This window comes from Acinonyx jubatus, chromosome X, assembly GCF_027475565.1.
Source record: "Acinonyx jubatus isolate Ajub_Pintada_27869175 chromosome X, VMU_Ajub_asm_v1.0, whole genome shotgun sequence".
Lineage (NCBI taxonomy): Eukaryota > Metazoa > Chordata > Mammalia > Carnivora > Felidae > Acinonyx > Acinonyx jubatus.
Genome location: NC_069389.1, coordinates 78,805,201 through 78,826,928, shown reverse-complemented (window position 1 = coordinate 78,826,928; position 21,728 = coordinate 78,805,201). Strand labels below are relative to the sequence as shown.

General features: G+C 45.4%; 1 protein-coding gene across 10 annotated transcripts in view; it reads right to left on the bottom strand.

Annotated features, from left to right (window-relative positions):
- The window catches only part of ARMCX4 (armadillo repeat containing X-linked 4), a 55,868-nt gene extending 34,725 nt beyond the window's left edge, over positions 1-21,143 (bottom strand). For 4 of the 10 annotated variants that reach the window (XR_008289799.1, XR_003418287.2, XR_003418285.2 and 1 more), the window contains exons 1-5: positions 21,003-21,143; positions 20,417-20,490; positions 19,578-19,667; positions 19,155-19,238; positions 7,653-7,833 (exon numbers count right to left, since the gene is read on the bottom strand). Coding sequence is in view for 6 of the 10 variants with exons in the window: in XM_027053846.2 (XP_026909647.2) it covers positions 10,185-18,284 (8,100 nt within the window). In the remaining 4 variants the exon portion in view is untranslated. Of the gene's footprint in view, positions 1-7,652; positions 7,834-8,900; positions 18,429-18,783; positions 18,875-19,154; positions 19,239-19,577; positions 19,668-19,885; positions 19,961-20,416; positions 20,491-21,002 lie in introns of those variants that run through there. The other 6 variants (XM_027053846.2, XM_027053845.2, XM_053201460.1 and 3 more) reach the window with 6 other exon arrangements.
- Positions 21,144-21,728: the final 585 nt, after the last annotated feature.

Below are 21,728 nucleotides of genomic sequence, written 5' to 3'. Positions count from 1 at the left end.
GGTATTGATGTCAACTTGATTTTTATAAATTAAGTTGTTCATTGTAATTTCCAGGACAACTACTAACAGAATATCTTTTTTTTTTAAGTTTACTTATTTATTTTGAGAGAGAGAGAGAGAGAGAGAAGAGCAGAGAGAAAGGAAGAAAGAGAATCCCTATCAGGCTTCACACGCAGAGCTGGACATAGGGCTTGATCTCACAAACTACAAGATGATTACCTGAGCCGAAATCGTGTTGGAGGCCTAACTGACTGGGCCACCCAGGAGAATTTATTTTAAAATATAGTAAAAGAAATGGCAGGGGAATGAAAATGGCACACTAGAAAATGCCTATTTGACATAAAAGAAGGTAACAATGGGGGAATAGGGGAACAAAAAAGACATAAGACATATAGAAACAAATAGCAAAATGGCAGATTATACCTTATCAGTGATTGCATTAAATATAAATGTATTAAACACTCCAACTTGAAAGCAGAGATTGCAGAATACATTTTAAAAATATGATCCAACCATACGTTGTGTACAAAATACATGCAGATTCAAAGACACAAATAGGTTGAATATCAAAGGATAGAAAAAGTTATACATGTAAACAGTAACCAGAAGGGACCTGGAATGGTTGTATTAATACCAGAAAAATTAGGCCTTAAGATACACATTGTTATTAAAAACTAAGAAGGGTCGTTTATAATGATGAAAATGTCAGTCCATCAAGAAGATATGACAATTATAAATATAAATATGTGGACCTAATGACAAAGCCCCATAGTACATGAAGCAAAACCAGACAGAATTGAAGGGAAACAAAAATATATACAAGGAATAACAATAATATATAATATATGCCAATTTATAAGTATTACTCTGAAAGCTTAATCATTTAATTATCACAGCAATTCTATAAAATAGGTTTTGTTATTTCCATTTGAAATATAGGGAAAACGAGGAGGAGAAATGAAAAGATTTGCCTAAGATCATGTAGCTATTAAGTGAAAAGACCAGGATTTGAAGTCATGCTGTCTGGTGGCTTGTCCAATAGGATTAGTGTCCTTATAAGAAGAAATACCAGAGAGCTCACTCACTCTTTCTCTAGGTTCACACATCAAGGAAAGGTCATGTGAAGTCATAGCAAGAAGGTGACTGTCTACAAGCCAGGAAGAGATCTGTCACAGAAACCAAATTTACCAGCACCTAATCTTGGACTTCTCAGTCTCCAAAACTGTTGGAAAATAAGTTTCTGTTGTTTAAAACACCCAGTCTGTGGTATTTTGTTCTAGCAGCCCAAGCAGACTAATACAAGGACATTATGCTAAATTAAATAAGCCAGTCACAAAAGGACAAACATTGCATGATCCCACTTATAAAGTAGTCAAATTCATAGAGACAGAAAGTAAAATGGTGGTTGCCAGGGGCTGAGGGAGGGAATAATGGGGAATTATTATTTAATAGGTACAGAATTTCAGTTTGGGAAAATGGAAAGACTTCTGGAGATGGCTAGTGGTGGCAGTTACACAACAAAGGGAATGTACTTAATGTCAATGAATTGTACACTTAAAAATGGTGAAGATGGTAAATGTTTGGTGTACTTTGCCACATTGTTTAAAAGGGAAGAAAAAGAATATATAGAGATATGTGTTGTAATATTTTCTTAAAATTTTTAAAGTTTATTTATTTCTGAGAGACAGAGAGAGAGCAAGAGCAGGGGAGGGGCAGGGAGAAAGGGAGACACAGAATCCAAAGCAGGATCCAGGCTATGAGCTGTCAGCACAGAGTCTGACACGGGGATCATGACCTGAGCCAAAGTCGGTAATTTAACCAACTGAGCCACCCAGAAGCCCCTTGATATGTGTTGTAATGCTGATGGGAAGCCATATCCTCAGTTTCAATTCTGCACTCCTCTCTGCCAAAGTCCCACTTGTGTTGAGTTTTCTTAGCATTCTGTCCTCAGTTTTTCAGTCTGTATCCCTTACTGGGGCCACCTGACTCACTCTCTGGCTTTAGTTATCATCTAAAATACCTATCTTTGGTCAGACCTTTATTCTGAGCTCTAGATCCATACTCATCAAATAAACACTGAGCATCTCCACTTGAAAGTCCTATAAGCACCTCAAATTCATATAGTTTAAACCAGATTCATTCCATTCCCCTCTCAAATATGCTCCTTTAGATTTGAAACATAAAAATGAAGAGAAATATTAACACCCTTCCTGCTTCATCCTCTGCTCCAGATTGCAATCTCTCCCCTACGCTACAATGCCTTAAGGGTCAATCAGAACTGGGCCTTTTTTCCAAGAAGAACTGCATTTCATATTCAAAAAGTGATGTTAAACTATTCCTCATATGTGCGTGATCCAGCAAGGCCACTGTACCCAAAACCTTAAGCCAACCCCTGAGCCCTGAGTCTGCTAAAACAGCACTAGAGTAAGAATCAGGACTTTGGGCCACATTGGAACCCAGAATTAGCTTATAATACCACTTAACTCCCCCAAATATGTAGGAGTGTCATCCACTTCTATCCTACTCTCAACACTGCCCTTAGAACTGGGCGTGAGGGGCCCTCTCTAAATCCCATGTTTTGAAGAGTCCTGCACCTTTCTCTCTCTCTCTCTCTCTCTCTCTCTCTCTCTCTCTCTCTCTCTCTCTCTCTCTCTGTCACACACACACACACACACACACAGACATACACACACAGAGAATAACACAAAGGACACAGGATCTCGTGCTCATTGTTGGCACAGTGCAACTTATAACCCTAGACATATGCACTTTGGCTAGTACTGTTCAGGCTCCAGGAAAGTACTTCTCCACACCTGTTCCCCTCTATCCTCTAAACAAAAGGCAACTGTGTCCAAATGTCATGAAGATTTGTAGACCATGCCACTGCTGACCTAAGAGGCAGACATTATTTCAGAAGGCAGGGAAGATTCAAGCAGTGGAAGCACTTATGGAAGAGAAGAAACAAGCTAACTTGTCAAAGCCTTCTTAGATACATGAATACAACAGGTTTCTGCTTAACAAGCTATCATTTCCCAATAGTGTCCATTTTCTTGCTTATCTTTAATTTCCAGTCTGTGGCTCCAGAAGTAATAAAAAATCAGTGCAATATTTGCAACAGTTGCATATAGAGGTTAAAGAACATTTCACATTAAACAACACCTATTACTCTTGATTTTAGGATGGCTAGATTAGATAAATGATAGATAGATAGATAGATAGATAGATAGATAGATAGATTAGATAGATAATAGATGATGATGATGATGATGATGATAGATAGATAGATAGATAGATAGATGTAACATATGTAAAGCATTGTCACAGATTGGATGTTCCAGGAGTCATTTTCTGAGACAAAGATGAGAGAATAGAAGATTTACTGGGGAGTTCTCCTGGCATCAACACTTATGGAAGGAAAGGGAATAAAGAAGCAGGAATTGGAAAAGGGAGAAATCAAATTTTAGTGTGCTCTCAATGGAAGGACTCAGCATACTTTGAAGGGAATTCTGAAGACAAAATGAAACTCCAAAACTATCTCAGTTAGGGGCAAGAGGGCCAGGCCTTTATACACAGCATCAGTGAGTCATTGGATGTGGGTCACCCTGACAATGGGATGTAATCTTGAACAAGATAACTCTCAGCTAACGTAATCCCTGAAGGCAACTAAGGGCTCTCTGATGGCAGAATTCCTAACAACTGAAGTAATAAGGCCTTTATTGCTAAAGGGAGCTCTGGGAAAGGCATTACAATGTCCACGACAGTCCACACCTTGTGCCTCCCAGATCCATTTCATATAAGTTCTGGGATCAACTCTTCCAGGAGTCTGGTGGACCTCTCTTCCTAGGAGAAACATTGGACAAACTACAACCTTCAGTACTGTAGCTGGTCTCAAAGCTGCAAATAATCATCTCCCACTTCAACTAACAGTTATAGATCCCCATCAGTCTTAGGGTCTTGGTAGTTTGCCTGGTAGTGTGACTCAGACCCTCCTTCCTGGTCACCACGGCTTTCTTAGGTTGGAGTTGCTATACTTGCTGATACCCACAAGCCAAGCCCACCAACCTATAAACAATGCTTGGGTTTTTCTTTCCTAGTCAGCTTGTCAAAAGACATTTCCCAAGGGGACACTGGTGTAAGGTGAATTAATGATGATAATGCAACAGTGGTAGCTATCATGGCAGATATGCTCTAGCTAATTGTGCAGGTGCATGTGTCCTCCAGCCCTGCTTATGCTTGATCCCGCGTGTAAAACTTCCATCTGGTTGCTGGGCCTGCCCACCCTTATACCTTGGTGTATCTGACAGAATTCAGTTCATGATGGGCAGTTCTGGCTACATGGTCACTTGATATCCTATGGCCAGGCTTTCCATCTCTATCAGGATGCAGTAGCATGTGAGGAGCTATTTTCAAAAGATATATATAATTCTCCACTGCAAATGGCATTGGTTTGCTCCAGACCCTAAATTCTGGACCAAGCTCTGACTTTCCCATTGGGGTTTATCAAAAACTCCAGATAGCATCTTTTGCCAACACAGATACCTCGAATGCCATAAGGTCTGTCTATTGTATAGACCAAGTGCCAAGACTACTTGGGACCAAAGTTTGGACCTGCTTAGGAACTTCTCTTGCTCTAGGCTCCACTCGAAGCTGGCAGCTTTTTGTGTCACCCAGTATATGGGTAGAAACAGTAATTCCAGGTGTGAAATATGGTATTTCCAGAACCCAAAGAAGCCTACCAGGCATTGAGTTTCCTTCTTTGTGGGGAAGGTGAAAATGCAATAATTTGTCTTTTAATTTAGAGGCGATCCCCTGGCATGCTCCCCAGATCATTCAACCTCTAAAACCTGCACTTAACGTAGCCAGCTCATGGATCTTTGTAGGGTTTATCCCCCATCATGTGGACTACATGTGTCTTACCATGGCTTGTAATGTGCTAACCATTTCTTACTCATTTTGGTCCCATTAGCATGATGTCATCAACATAGTGGTTTAGTATTATATTCAGATGGTCCAGCTATCTTCAGTCTATAATATGACAGATGACAGGAGAGTTGGTAGGCCTTTGAGGAAAAACTGTACGTGTATACTGTTGTCTTTTCTACATGAATGTGAACTTTTTCTGATGTTTTATTCTGATCGGGACAGAAAACTACATTTTCCAAATCAATAACTAATTACTAAGTATCTAAGCTCATGTTATTCTGCTCTAGCAAATATATTATATCTGACATGGTAGCTGCACTTGTACCACTACATGGTTGAGTGTGCAATAGTCTACCATCGTCTACCAGGCTCTGCCCACATTTTGCAGGGGCCCAAAATGGTGCATTAAATGTAGATATGATGGGGACCACATTCCAGCATTCTTTAGGTCTTTAACAGTAGCACTAACTTCTGCCATCCTCCCCAAGATGCTATATGTCTTTGTTTATTATCTTGGCCAAGGATGGTGAGGGCAGTCTCAGAAACTTCACTTTTCATCTACAAACAGGTCTGACTCCACAGGCCAAGAAACAAATGTAAGGTTTATACCAACTACCAAAATTTCTATTCCAATTATATATTCAGAGACCAGGAAAATAACCATCAGGTAGGTTTGTGGACCCAGTGGAGCCACTCTGAATTCAACATAGGCCAGGAGTCCATTTAATACCAGGTTCCCATCTGCCCTTATTCTAAGAAGGAGAACATGTTGACATTTTAGGTCTCTGGGTAAATCAACTCATAACTACCGTCCAAAAGTCCTCAAAATGTTTGAGTATTCCTCTTTTCCCTGCATACAGCTACATGCATAAATGGAAGGACTGGAGAAATAATTACTAATGTTGTAGGGTTCTTCTTCCTCTGCACCCAGCCTCTCCTTCAAACAATGCACTCTGGATCAAAAATTGAGTTAGGGTCAGAAGCTGAGCAAGGAACTCTGACTTTTTATCTAGGCACTGTCCCTCAGACTTCTGAACCATCTTTGATGATTGCTCACATTCGGTACAGATTGTTGGCTGCTTATTTTCCCCAGGGCACTATTGTTCTATTAATCATCTCCACAGATCTCTGCAGATCAGGCTTCCCTGCCTATCACTCTGATTCTGCAGCACATTATGGTATTTGCATTGACCCGACTTCTGATGGTTATGTGCAGTCATCCTGCCTCTATTGTTTCAGAGGCATCACCAATTCTTTTTTCTTTTTTTTTTAATGTTTATTTTATTTATTTTGAGAGAGAGAGAGCATGCATGTATGAACAGGGTGGGGGACAGAGAGAGAGAGAGAGAGAGGGATACAGAGAATCCCAAGCAGGGTCCACGCTGTCAGTGTAGAGCCTGACTCGGGACTCAATCCCACGAACTGTGAGATCATGACCTGAACCAAAATGAGGAGTTGGACACTCAACCGACTGAGCCACCCAAGTGCCCTGAACTATCACCATTTCTATCAGTGTTCTTCATCCTGTAACATCCTCTCCTATTCTGAGCCTTGGCCTCCAGAGGCAAGCCGCCCCTGAACTTAGTGATGCTGCTGCTCCTTTCACCAGTGCATTCCTTATAGCTCCAGCAAATAGTGTGCCCTTTGGATCCTCCTGAAGAACATACTCCTCCAGAGGGTTTTCAGAACATACATGATATATTTATTCTATCATTCCCACTTCTTTGAGACTTTAACCCTCTCCCTGCCATCTGCTATGACAACTCTGGCATTTAAACCTCACTTAATTCTTTTTTTCCATACTTTGAGACGCCATTCTACTAGTGAGTTCACAGATCTCCTGGGGTCTTTCCCAGGGTGTTAAATACTGCATCTTGGGAGATGACTCTCAATACAATTAATTTTTCCCTTATTCAATTTTATATTCCATCTCCCCTGATCAAGGCCCTCAGAATTTAGTCCCGTGATTCCCCCTCAGCACTTGCTAGTACATGCTGGCTAAGTCCTATAGCTTCTTCTTGGGGTATCCCCTTTCCTTCCTTCTTCTTAGGCCCAGCACATCCCCAGGGAGGTTATGCTGTGACTTAATCCTATACATAGGCCCAGTGGCCAGGATAATAAGTGGGGCAGGTTCTGAAGGAAACACACATTACCTTAGAGGAGAAGGGACACTGCATTTTCAAACAGTGAAGTACTAGCCCTAAATAGGAAGGAGTGGGATACTTCTGAATGCTCAAGGTGTCCAGGGAAATCTGAGAATACAAGATTTTTAGGAATATCAATCCATAAGTCCCCATCCCACATGTCAGGGTCCCATTCCTTCCTAACCAGAATAGCAGACTTGTCTTGGTTGGGATTCTAACTTTCTTTGAAGCTTGCTTTCAATTAGTCCTGGGCCTGGTCCTACGATCTCTCTACCCTCTACCCAGAAAAGAAGAGGGCCTCTTTATAGGTTATGAATGAAACTTTCTGGCTTTCACATATAGCATTTAATTGCTGATTAATTTAAATTTGGCTCTTCATTTTTTTTTCTAGAAGTCAAGCATAGAAATAGTTACACAATTTTCTGGCATTCTTTATATCTAATATTTCCCACATATTTCTTAAAAGTCTGCTACATAGAACCAGCTAATGCATCTCCTTCCACCAGTGCCATCCCAGTTCACCATCACTGAAAGCTCTGACAATTCCTCTGCCACATGTTTCAGATGCCTATCTACTCCACCTACCATCAGTGATGGGGTCCTCCTTGCCAGATGGGCAGCAGGTGATTCATCTCCAAAATTTCATCACAGTGTTTGCCTTCCTGAACTACTGCTTATATCAACTGTTGTAGGTTGGCTTCCTGGAGAGCAGACTCAGAGTTCAGCATGAAGGGCTTTTATTAGGAATTGCTCTTGAGATCAAAATCTGTAGAAGGGAAAAGAAGGAAGCAGGATTGGACAGAAGGAGAAGTTTAGCTGTCCCATTTGGGGCAAGAAGGCCATGTCAATCAGCCATTGGATGAAAGTACCCCCAGGAAGAGGGCATGACCTTGGGTGAGGTGACTTCCCAGCTGAGGCAATTCCTGAAAAGCCTAGCAACTAAATAACCTCTTTATTCCTGAAGGAGGATTTAGGGCAACAGACTGCAGAATCTACCACAATGTGACATCATTTTTTCCACTAGAAACTTAGTGGCCATTGAATAATAGAATTGAGAACAGTTTTACTTTTAAAATGATTAACAAGATTTAAATTTTCAAACATTTACACTTACATTTACAGCTTTATTCAAATATTTATTCAAAAATTTAATTTATACCTTCCAAATATCTAGACATCAATATGTGAACCTCTATTTATAATTTTGCCCTAGTTCCCTGATATACTATTGACAGGTCTGCTTAGTCCAAATCCATCCATTTCCTCTTGGCAAGTTATGCAAAAATTTGTGGTGTATATAAAAATCAGAAAATACAGATGAGCAAAAAAGAGATAAAATTGCCCATTAATCTAACACCCATAGAACACTATTAACACTCTCAGTATACACCAAAGTTTATACAGGAGATAATTTAGATATATACTTTTACTTTATAAAAAGTATAGCATGTGTTTTTGCAGCCTATTTTTCCCACTTAAGATTAATGCTGAGTTTTTTCCAAGTAAATAAGTCTGGATGCCCATCACAATTTTCAGTAGCTGCAAGATGTTTCTATGTGTAGGCACACCCTAATTTGTTTAGCCAATTGCCTATTTTGAGACACTTGGGTCATTCACAATTTTTCACTCTTCAAAACAGTATGAAAATACACAGCTTTGTACAAGCCAATTATTTGATCATCTTCTATAGATAAATTTCTACAAGTGGAATTACTGGGTCAAAGATCATGTGTATCTTAAAGACTTCTGAAACATGTATCCAGATGGATCTTTGTACCAATGTATGCTCCCACCAGCCCAGTTTGAGAGTGCCCCTCCCACCACACCCTCACCACAATCTGGGGTGGGAGAAAGGTGGATATTCTTCAGTATTGATATCAACACCACTCTCAGTGTTTCCATAAAGGCCCTGCCTCAATCAAACTTCTAAAAGAAATCTAATAGAAGCACTAAACATTGTTATTTCTTCTATTATATTTTATTATTTCAAAATAATAACTAATGTATTTACCTTACACAGACACCAGAGTTAGTCAACAAAGAGAATGTTTTCCTATTAAATACCACCAGGACCCTAAAATAAAATTGTCCCTCTATGTGTGCCCTCAAGATAAGTTCCATCATTTCTTTGTTCAAAGAGTATATCACTTCCTTGTCCCCTTGCTATTACCATGGCCAGTAGTGAAGTCTCACACTTTTAACATCTCATACCTGGACCATGGCAGTAACTTCCTAACTGGTGTTCCAATCTCCAGTGGCCACTCTTGTCCCCACCCCAAATCTGACCCATCCTGCACACAGATCAGCTACATTCTTTTCCTTTAATTGCTCATTCCTTTGGTCACAAAATGTTGTAGGGTCACCCAGGGGTGGATGGAGTAACATTAAGACAACTCAGTTTAGCAGTCAGGGATCCTCCATGAAAGGGCTCACCCAAACTGATGGATTACATTTCCCATACTCCCCTCCCCACACGTGGAACTCCAGGCAGGCCAGCCTCCTCTATGGAGCAGGATTTCCACCTCCATGCATTTCTTCCCACCACTCATCCCTCCTCCAAATGCTCTCCCACCCCATTTTTATCCTATCCTTCAAGCCCAGCTTCATTAAGTGTCCCCCTCCTCTGTAAAATTTTCTCTGACCACTGTTGCCTGCAGAAGTTTCTGCACTGTTTGGCCATGATCAGACGCTCATGGTTTTGTAGTATATTTTTGTTTCCATACATCTTGCCTTTCCAAATAGATCATAAACCCAAGGACAAAGATGTGTCTCTTTTTTTCTGCTTATAACACACAACTTTATTGATGACATAAAAATAAAGCCTCAAATGTATAAACATAAGTCCACACAAAGGACCAAAAATTACCTTACTTATGAAAAATCAGGTCAGTTTCTGTTCATGAAGCATACTAAAAATATCTTGATCCAGACAAGGTAATAATCAACACATGTATTTTCAGTACAAGTTTGAATTCGTTTGGTGTTCATAAAGTGATCCAGCTATAGACCATCATAAGTAACATCAGTTTCAAAGTTATAATGCAATTTACAATGTGCATTACCTCCAGGCAGCAAAACCAAAATATTACTCAGATTTGTTTGGAAACATATAACTAATCAGAGTTTACTTAATAATAGCTCAACTCTTTCTTTCACCTCAGGGTCACTGTATTCTGCTGCTAAGACTCGAAGTTTCTTGGCACATGCTTTAGGTCGTTGGAATATGAAATAAAGGGAATTTTTACTGAACTTGTCCTGGGTAAATACTTTTGCCCTTCTTTTAAAATGGTAATTTATATTTTCAAATAGTGAAAGAGCATTAAGAATATTCTCTTTTGTCTCTTTCTTGTTAAAGATATTAATCAGTGATGTTGGTGCATTGGCAATGAGTAAGTCTTTTGTCATAGATGGATTTTTAGAGAAATTCAAAAGCATTCCCAAAATATGGTCTTTGGTTTCTCCACTTCCCACAGTTAACAAACGAAGAAATTCTGAAATATAATTTGTAACCATATGCTGATATTCACTAATAACAGTCAAATGCTTTATCAATCTTAGTCCAGCCAGCTGCACATTTGAATTCAAGGGATAGGTCACTGTGTCTTCACATACTTGGTTTAAGTATGTTTTCACCTTCCTATGATTTTCAGCAGCCACTGAGATGTTATTCAGTGCATTTAAAGCCTTCTGCCTAACACTGGGATAGGGATTATTGAGCAAGCTTTCAATAATTGATATTCTACCTGCATTACGAATGACTTCATGGGAAAATGGATAATCAGGACTGTTATATAGAGCATTATTGGCTATTTCATGAATAGAAGGATCTTCAGTCATCTCAATCATGCAAATAAGTTTTTCAAGCTCTCGTGGATCCATATTAGCTTCGCGTTTACAGCGACAGGTCCAGGGATGAGTTTTCTCCTCACACCTTATCTTTCTGATTTCATCTTCAGGTGGGAAGCAGGACTCATTTTGGTATGGAAATTTCATTTCCGTCCAGATCATGGCTCCCGCCCATGACCCCATTCCTGCCCCAGGGACCATGGATGGATATGTGCCTCTTGACTCAATTGACTTTTTGGCTTTAGTCTTAAGTGCAGATTTGTCCTCACTTCTGTTTTCATTACCATGCCAGAACCAAGACCTTACATCAATTCCACCAGAAGCGTCAAGGTTATCCTTGGCACTGGCCTTATAGACATCTCTCTCACTCTTGGATCTGAACTCATTACTCTTCTCAGTATCAGCCCAAAACAAGGACCTTAAACTGATTTCCTCAATATCAGGGCTGGACACTCTACTTAGCTCATCCTCATCTACATCCTCAGTCAAAGACCAGGACCCCATGCAAGCCTCTTCCTCACCCCCAAGCCTAGACCCTGTAGTGGCTGCATCTCCATCCCAGAGCCAAGATTCCTTCCTGGCTTCTGCCCCAGCCCCAGCTCCCACACAGGAATCCACATGGGCTGCCTCTTCAGATCTGGTCCAGGACTCAATATTGGCCTCTTCTTCAGCCCTTGATCTGGATTCAATACTGGCCTCATTTTTACCTCCAAGTTTGGACGCAATACCAGCAGCCTCTTGCCCTCTCCTGAACCAGGACCCTGTAGAAATCTCACCTCTAGTCCCAAACCAGGATCTTTCATTGGCCTCCATCTCAGCACTTACCTGTGGTCTTCCACTGGCCTGGTCATCAGCCCTAGCCCAGGACCCTCCACTTGCCTGGTCCTCAGGCCCCAGCCTAGATCCTCTACTGGCCTCATTACCATGCCTCAACCCAGGGCAAGATTTTCCACTAGCCTGATCCCCAGTGCCAGCCTGGGAGACTTCCCCACTGGCCAGGTCCTCAAATCCAGGTTTGGAACAGCTATCAGCCTGATCCCCAGCCCCAGCCCAGGACCTTCCACTGGCCTGACTCTCAGTGCCAGCCCAGGGCCCACCACTAGATTGGTCTGCAGACCCTGTATTAGACCCTTCAACAATCTGGTCCTTAGCACCAGACCAGAACCCTCCTCCACTGGCATCCTCAAATCCAGGTTTGGGACAGCTACTAGCCATATCTCCAGCCACAACCCAAGACCCTCCACTGACCCGACTCCCTGTATCAGCCCAGGACCCACCACTGGATGGGTTCGTAGGCCCTAGTCTAGATCTTCCAACAGCCTGGCCACCAGCCCCACCCCAGGACCCTCTTGCATTAGCATGACTCCCACTGCAAGCACAGAACCATCCATTGGACTGGTCTTTAGGCCTTGGCCTGGATTCTTCACTGGCCTGGTCCCCAGTGCCAGCCCAGGAATCTCCAAATGACTGGTCCCTGGGACCTAGCCTAGACCCTCTACCAGCCTGGCCCCCATTGTCAGCCCAAGACCCTCTTCCACTTGTCTGCTCTTCAAATCTAGGCTTTGCCCCACCACCAGCCTGATCCCCAGGTGCAGCCCAGGACCCTCCATTGCCCTGGTCCACAGCTTCAACCAAGAACCCTCCACTGGCTTGGTCCTCAGAGTCAGCCCAGGACCTTCTGCTGGACTGGTCCTCAGGCCCCAACCTTGGCCCTCCACCAGCCTGGCCAACAGCCCTAGCCAAAGACTCTTCTTCATTTACCAGATCCTCAAATCTAGGCTTGGACTCACCACCAGACTGATCACCAGTCCCAGCCCAGGAATTCCCACTGGCCTGGTCCACTGTCCCAACCAAGAATCCTCCAATGACCTGACTGCCAGTGCTAGCCCAGGACCCATTACTCGACTGGTCCACAAACCCTGGCCTAGACCCTTTGTTGGCCTGTTCCCCAGCCCTAGCCCAGGACCCACCCCCAGACTGGTCCACAGGCCTCATTTTGGCCCCTCCACTGGCTTGGTCTGCAGTGTCAGCCCAGGACTTTCTACCAGACTGATTCTCAGGCCTGAGCCTAGACCCTCCACCGGACTGGCCACCAGCCACAGACCAGGACATATTTCCACTGGCTTGATCCTCAAATCTAGGCTTGGATCCAGCAGACAGATCACTGTTCCCAATCCAGTACCCTCCACTAGCTTGGTCCATATCCTCAGCCCAGTACCCAATGCTAGCCACATTCCCAGCTCTAGCTTCAGCCCAAGACCCTCCATTAGCCTGAATCCTAGCCCCATCCTGGGACCTTCCACTGTCCTGTTCCTCAGCTCTAGTCCAGGACCCTCCAATGGCATCTTTCCCAGCCCAGGACACCCCACTGGCCTGACTTCCAGCCCAGGGCTCACCAATAGCCTGCTTCCCAGTACTAGCCCAAGATCCCACACTGGCCTGGTTCTCAACCCCAATCCAAGACCCTCCAATGGCTATGTCCCCAACCTCTGACAAAGAACCCCCACTGGCCTTGTTCCCAGCCCAGGACTCTTCACTGGCCTGGCTCCCACCCCAGAGCCCCCCACAAGCCTGGTCCCCAGCTGCAGCCCAGGAAGGAAAACCAGCTTCATTGTCAGCCTTAGCCCCAGCCCAGGACTTAATATCAGACTTATCACTAGCCCCACTCCAGGATTCAACACTGGCTTCATTCTCATCATCAGCCCAGGACATGCTATTCTCCCAGTATCCATCCCTGGCCTGAAACCTAAATTTTATCCATCGCTCAGAAGCAATCCAATCCTCAATACCAATCCCATTCCAGTAATAGTCATGGACCCTAGGCTGAATTTTTCTGCAGGCCTGAGTGCCTGTCCCACCGACACTCTCAGAAGTGAGCATGGCTTCAGTCTTAGGTTTTACATAGCCCTCATCTTCTGTGACTTTTGCCTCAGACTTGAGTATAGCCTTGTCCTTTGCTCCAGGCAAGACCTTATTCTGGGAATGGGCCACAGACTGAGGCTGGCCAGAGCCCATCATATGTGCCCCAGCCTCTACCTTAGACTCAGCATTGGTATTTCCCCTGAGCTTACTCCTGGCACCAAGCAAGGCCTCACCCTGAGAACTGGCCACAGCTTGGGGTGAAAGAGAGCCTCGTCTATCTTGCCCAGCCCCTGCCTTAAATACCACATTGGGATTGTCCCTGACCTTATTTCTGGCACCAGACAAGGATTCACCTTGAGAATTAGACTTGGCTTGGGGTTGGGCAGTGTCTATTATATCTGTTTGAGGCTGAGCAGAACACATTGTATCTGGCCCAGTGCCTGCCTTAGACATAGCACTGGGATTGCCCTGGATCTTACTCCTAGCACCAGGCAAGGTTTCACCTTGGGAATCAGACACAGCCTGAGGCTGGGTAAAGCTTGTTGTATCTGCTCTGACTTCTACCTTAGACACAACATTGGGATTGCCTTTGACCTTATTCTTGACACTAAGCAAGGCTTCACCTTGGGAATTGGCCACAGCCTGGGACCGAGCACAGCCCATTGTTTCTGGCCTAATCCCTGCTTTAGACACAGAACTAAGATTGCCCCAGACCTTATTCTTAGTGCAAGTTGGAGCTTCACCCTGGGAATTGGTCACGGCTTGGGTCTGGGAAGAGCCTGCTGTATCTGCCCTGACCTCTGCCTTACACACAGTGTTGATATTGACCCTGACCTTGTTCTTAATATCAGACAAGGCTTCACCCTGGGTATTGGCCACCACGTGGGGCCAGGCAGAACCTGTTATATCTGCAGTGGCCTCTGCCTTAGATACAGCATTGGGATTGCCCTTGTCCTTATTCTTAGTACCAGACCAGGCTTCATCCTGGGAATTAGTCACAGCTTGGGGCCAGGCAGGGGCCACTATATCTTGCTCAATGCCTGATTTAGACAGAGCACTCAGATTGCCTTGGACCTTACTCCTGGCACCAGAAAAGGCTTCACCTTGGGAATCAGACTCAGCCTGGGGCTGGGCAAAGCTTGTTATATCTGCTCTGGCCTCTACCTTAGACATGGCATTGGGATTGCTGCTGACCTTATTCTTCACACCAGGCAAAGCCTCACACTGAGAATCAGCCATAGCCTGGGGCTGGGCAGAGCCCGCTGTATCTGGCCCAGTCTCAGCTTTAGACAAAGCACTGGGATTGCCCTTGACCTTATGCTTGATACCAGGCAAGGCCTCACACTGGGAATTGGCCACAGCATGGAGCTGAGCAGAGCCCACTGTATCTGACCCAGCCCCTGTCTTAGACCCAGCATTGGAATTTCCTCTGACCTTGTTCTTAGTACCAGGCAAGACTTCACCCTGGGAATTGGCCACAATCTGAGGCTCGGCAGAACCCACTATATGTGACGCATTCTCTGCTTTAGACACAGCACTGGGATTTCCCCTGACCTTATTCTTAGGAGCAGACAAGCCTTCACCCTGGGAATTGGCCACAGCCTGGAGCTGGGCAGAGCCCACTGTATCTGACCCAGCCCCTGTCTTAGACCCAGCATTGGAATTTCCCCTAACCTTGTTCTTAGTACCAGGCAAGACTTCACCCTGGAAATTGGCCACAATCTGAGATTGGGAAGGACCCACTATATCTGGCCCAGTCCCTGCTTTAGACACAGCATTGGGATTGATCCTGACCTTGTTCTTAGTACCAGGCAGGTACACTAGGTTTTCACACTGGGAATTGGCCACAGTGAGGCGCTGGGCAGAGCTTGTTGTATCTGCTAGAGGTTGGGCACAGCCCATTGCATCTGCCCTAGCCTCTGCCTTAGACACAGCACCGGGATTGACCCTGACCTTGTTCTTAGTACCAGACAAGGCTTCGACCTGGGCATTGTACACAGCCTGGAGCTGGGCAGAGCCCACTGTATCTGGCCCAGTGCCTGATTTAGACACAGCATTGGAATTGCCCTTGGCTTTGTTCTTAGTACCAAACAAGACTTCACCTTGGGAATTGGTTACAACCTGAGATTGGGCACAGTCCACTACATCTGGCCCAGCCCCTGTCTTAGACACACCACTGGACTTGCACCTAGCCTTATTCTTGATACCAGGAAAGGCTTCACCCTGGGAATTGGTCACGGCCTGGAGCTGGGCAGAACCTACTGTATCTGGCCCAGCCCCTGTCTTAGACACAGCATTGGACTTGCCCTTGACCTTATTCTTAGTGCTGGGCAAGGTTTCATCTTGGATATTAGATACCTCAGGCTGGGCAGAGCCTATTGCACCTGGCCCAGCTGCTGTCTTAGACACAGCATTGGGATTGCCCCTGACCTTATTCTTAGTACCAGATAAGACTTCATCATGGGAATTGGCCACAGCCTGGGGCTGGGCAGAGTCTGTTTTATCTGTTTCAGGCTTGGCAGAACATATTGAATCTGGCCCGGTTGCTGCTTTAAACATAGCACTGGGATTGCCCCTGACTTTATTCTTAGTATTAGGTGAGTCATCATCCTGGAAATTGGCCATACCATGGAGCTGGGCAGAGCCCATTGTATTTGGCCCAGCCCCTGACATAGATATAGCATTGGAATTGCCCCAGATCTTATTCTTGGCACCAGGCAAGGCCTCACCCGGGGAATTTGCCATAGTCTGAGGATGACCACAGGCCCTCAGGTCTGCCTTAGTCCCTGACCTAGAAATGGCATTAGGATCATCCCTGCCATCAGGTAAAGCATCAGCTTGGATCTTGACGCCAACCTGAGGCTGCGCACAGGTTTTCATTTCTATCCCCTCCTCTGCTTTACACTTGCTTTTGGCTTTTCCCCTAGCCTTACCTCTAGTACCAGGTAAAACCTCAACCTGGCTCTTGTTAGAAGCCTGAGACTGTGCCTTTGTGTCTGTCCCACCCCCTTCCTTAGACATGGTGTTGACATTGCTTTTAGCCTTAATCCTGCCATCAGGCAAGGCATCAACCTGGACATTGGCCATAGGATGAGGCTGTGTATAGAGCTCAATGTCTGTCCCAGCCCCCATCTTAGACATGGTATTGGGATTGTCTCTGATCTTAACCCTGGCATCAAGCAAGGCCTCAGCCTGGGAATTGGTCCTCAAGTTTGCCCTGACCCCTGTTTTAGACACAGCATTGAAATTGCCTCTACCTTTAACTCTGGCATCAGGCATAGGCTCAACCTGAGCACTGGCTATAGCCTGAGGTTGAGCAGCAGCCCTCATGTCACCTCCAGTCATTGTCTTAGATGTGACATTGGTATTTCCTCTGTCATCATCCCTGGCCCCAAACATTGCTTCAGCCTGTTTCCTGGCCACAGTCTGAGGTTGTGTTGAAACTCTCATATCTTCCCCTGCCCCTGCCTTACACACAGCATTGGTATTACCCCCGGCATCAAACTTTACCCCAAGCATAGCCTCAGCCTGGGTCTTGGCTACAATCTGAGGCTGAGCAGAAGCCCTCATGTCTGCCCTAGACTCTGCCTGAGACACTGTTTTGTGATTCCCCTTGGCCTCAACCCCAGCACCAGGCATGTTGTCAACCTGGATCTTGGCCACAGCCTGAGATGGTACACAGGACTTCATGTCCACTCCAGCTTCTTTCCTGGACATGGTATTAAGATTTTCCTTAGCATCAACTATGTGACCAGGCCTGGCCTCAGACTGAGTCTTGGCCACATTCACAGTCTCATCCAGGGCTCTTGCCTTGGTTTCAGCCATAATTCCAGTCTTATTTATGGCACCCATCTTGGCTGCTTCCCTGGTCACTCCCAAGGCCTCATTCTGTGTCACCATTACTTTGTTCGTGTCTTTTTCAGCCAGTAAACAAGCTTCCACTTTTGTCTGGGTCATTATTTGCTTCTTGGTTTCTGCCCTGGCAACCAGTGCCCAAGCTTTAGCCTTGGTCTGGGTCACAGCCTCCTTCTTGACTACTCTCCCAGCCTCAGAGTCAGTTTGCGTCACTGCCTCTTTCATGGCTACTTCCCCAGTTTTGAGCTGGGCCACATTCAGAGTCACTGCCTCTATCATGCCCACTGTTGTGGACACTGTTTTGGCCTCAGACTGGTTCTCTGCCTCTACCTTAGCCATTGTCTTGGCCTGAGTGTTCGCCTTAGCAATGGTGGTAGTCTCTACTTCAACCCCAATCCTACCTCCTGCTCTGGTTTCTGCTCCAGTCTTGGCCATGGGTCTAGTCTCAGTCTCTGTTCCAGCCATGGCTTCACTCATGGCCAAGGTCTGGTTCTGTACCCCAACCACAGTCTCCATCTTGACTCTGGACCCATTTCTGGAAAGTTTCCTCACTCCCTGGGCTCTTCCCTTGGTTAATTTGTGAATGCAGTAGCAGGTACCAGCACAGATCACCAATCCTGCAGTCACCCAACCCACTTCCTGAATGCGACCCATGTAATCAGTCCTACTGAAGGCACGAACAAGGTACGGGGAGCTCAATCAGGATGGGGAAAGAGGGTAGTAGGTCTGGGTGTAGGCTTGTGAGGGCGCTGGTCTTCAGCCACTTAGAGGCCACTACAGCTGCCACTGGAGGTGGACCTAGAAGTGGAGGAAGGAAATGGACTAAAATTTCTCTTCTAATTTCGTGCATCATACAGATAGATATACAGAAGGACAGAAAAGTGTAGAAATGATGTCCTTGGTGGGAGAAGAGGATGATGAGCAAACTCTCTCTCCATCCCTTTTATTTTCTCCCCTCCCCATTTTCCCCAGTGCCCAACAACTTTCCCCTAAGGTACATCCATACACATTTCCTTACAGCAAATGAATAATGAAAAAGATATTGGAGTGTGGTGCTGCCTATGAACGGGGGAGACTGAGAATCCCTCAGACCTCGATTTTTACTAGACCTACTCTTGTCACCACTCCCAGAGGTCCCCACCCTCATACCAACCTGTAATGATCAAGGCAGTTCCCTCCTCTTTCCTTCTTTTGATTGGTGATATACCCTAAAGTAAATCTATAAACTTATGAGATCTGTGGACCTAGAGACAGACAGACAGACGGAGGGACAGATGGGACTGGAGATTTTGTTCTTAATGTGACAGGCACATTATCAAACTATGTTTCTATCTTGCTCAGTTTACTCAACTTTCTGTACCAAAATAAAGGTAAGAGTGTGGGGTAAGTGACAGAGATGGTAGGAAAGGTGGCTGGGAAAGGGAGAGGCTAAGGATCCTCCAGACTGCACACTGACCCTACTAGATGCACACTGATCTCCACCAACCCACCCTTGAGATCTACAGGTATTCCCCATCCTCTTACCAGTCTATACCGATCAGAGGCAATTTCCTCCTTGTTTCTTTGCTTCCAGTAATCTCAAGCCCTACAGCAGACCTGCAGGCAGATCTATGGACAAGTAAACAAACAGGAGGTAATAGACACTAAGTCCTCATAGAACACACAAGTGCCCTAATCACTGACCCCAGTACTTGCCTTGCCAGAGCCCATGTCCAATTTGCTAATGTGTTAAATCTTGTGATCCCTCCTCTTGTCTTCTCAGTCACACTCCAGCCCACCCCTATCCCAATATTACTCCTGTTTCCAGGACAGAAATCACCAAGGGATTGGCAACACTGTGGAAATCTGACAGAGTGTGGGAGAGGCAGAAATACCCTCCACTAAGACCCTCTCAAGTCTCGGCCACCTTCTGTGCTCACCCTGTTGTTATCGCAAGGCACTGCTCACCTTCACACCAACCTTCATGGTTCCAAGCCAGTCTCCCCCTTTCCCTTGCTTCCAATGGTAAACAGCCCTACTGTGGGCCTATGGGAAGACCTACGAACAAACAGAGAAGAAGGGGAAGGTTAACTGTTGAGTGCTTGTTACATCCCAATATCTAACACAGGGGTCCCAGTACCTTCTGTGCTAGATCTAGAAACCCATTCTCTGAAAAGCAGAGCCTGGGGCTTCCCCAGCACTGAAATGGGCAGGGTGTAAAAGGGAGGCAGAAAAAATAAAAGGGAAGAGACAAAGGGAAATTATTTTAAAACCACCTGTAAGATTCTAGGTTTCTCCCAAAAGTCCATCATTTCTTTCACCAAGGTGTTCAGACAGGGGAATCTGGAAAACTGGAAAATGGAGAAAGAGATGGAGGCCCCCAGATCCCTTACTCCAGAATCATACATAGCAGACTGCCACCTACTTCTCCTTAAATACATCTCTAGAAGTCTCCAGCAGAACAGACAAGGAGTGAGGGAAGGCTTTTTCTTTTGTAAAATTGCTATGCCTCTTGGCAAAGGCTATCTCAAAATATAATAATAATGTTCTTTGATATAATTTGCATTTTCTCAATATTATCTGGAGTGCAAATTAAAGCATCCATAGAAAAGTTTGCTGTCTTTACTGGTCTTCAACATACAATTTAAGTTAAAAATCCGAAGCTTGGTAAGTAAACGCAGTTTAGGGAAAGTCCCCTAGTTAGCCCCACCTTATATCCCAACCAGACAGCGGTGCCTAGGTTCCTGCCATAGAGAATGCACACAGAACTTCAACTGTCCATAGGCAGTGCCTGTGCTCACACTAACCTCCACAGATCCCGTGCAGTTTTCTTCTCTCTTTCTTCCCTTGCCTCGCCACAAAACAGTGCCACACCGATCTACTGTTCATCAGACAGAAAAGAGGAAACGCGCTGAGTGCTTGGACCAGCACCCAGGACACAGATCCTAATACCTTTCTGAATTCAGGATCCCTGTTATCAAATGTCCCTTCCCGCATTCCAAAACGCCATACCCACCAACCCCACCGTCCAGTCACCAAGGCCCACCATTTTCTGTGTAAATGCCACGGCGACATGTCCCTTCCAATGAAAGGAGCAGGAATCTGGACGGAAGTGTGAGGTCAGCGATTAGAATCAGAGAGGATGGGACATCTCAATCTCTGCATTTCCCTTTCGAGACACTCCTCCCAGCCACCCCACCCCCTGCCAACTATCCGCCTTGTCATAGCCCAAGATTCCCCAGCACAGACGTAGGCAGGGGGAGGGGACTCGGGAGAATCACAGCGAAGGCTCCTGGAACTTGAACCCGCTTTGTCCGGTATCCATGAACCAGCTACCGGGGTTGGTGGGCGGCTGCCCCCCTAGCCTCAGCGCGCGGGCCCCAGAGCCCTTACCTGCTCCGCTTTCCTCGGACCAAGTGCCAGCCCGCCAGGCGCAAGGCAGCGGGGAGCTGATACCTAGAAGGGAGTGACGACTGCACGGAAAGCTGCGTCGCTCTGCAGCTCCAGGTCATGTGAGGGCCTCGCGTCACCAAGCTCTCTCCCCTCCCACCCCACCCCCTCTGGACAGCCGGGAGTTTTGCAGGACCCTACCCCCCACCTCACGGTGCACCAACTCCCCTTCCACCCTTCATTGCGATGGGCCTCAGCGTGCACCGCCCAGTCACTCAGCTCTGTCCTCTCCAATCTGAGTAGCCTCTCTGCCTTGAGGTTGTGGTTTGCCCTTCTAGGGTTACTGGGGAGGGTCTGCATCTCACCCTCCCCCAGGCCTTTGCTCTAGTCTTTTCTCTGGATTCTTAGAGGAATCCTCTGTTTCTGCCTTAGACTATAAGACCAAAAGTCCCCATGGGGTACAGTGATGCACCAAAATGGGCTAGGGAAGGGATGTCAGGAAAGGAGGCAGAGAATGCATTTAGAAAGGACGCTTAACATTTTTTATGTTCTTTTTTTTTTTTATTTTAACATTGCACTCATTGTTTTTGTAATCGGGAAATGCAGTCAAGCCATTTTCATTTGACATTTAAATTTTAGCTCGCAAAAATAACAAAACACATTATTCTGTGCCACATTAGTTGCTATGAACTATATCAGTTTTCAAAACATATTAGTAATTACTGACAT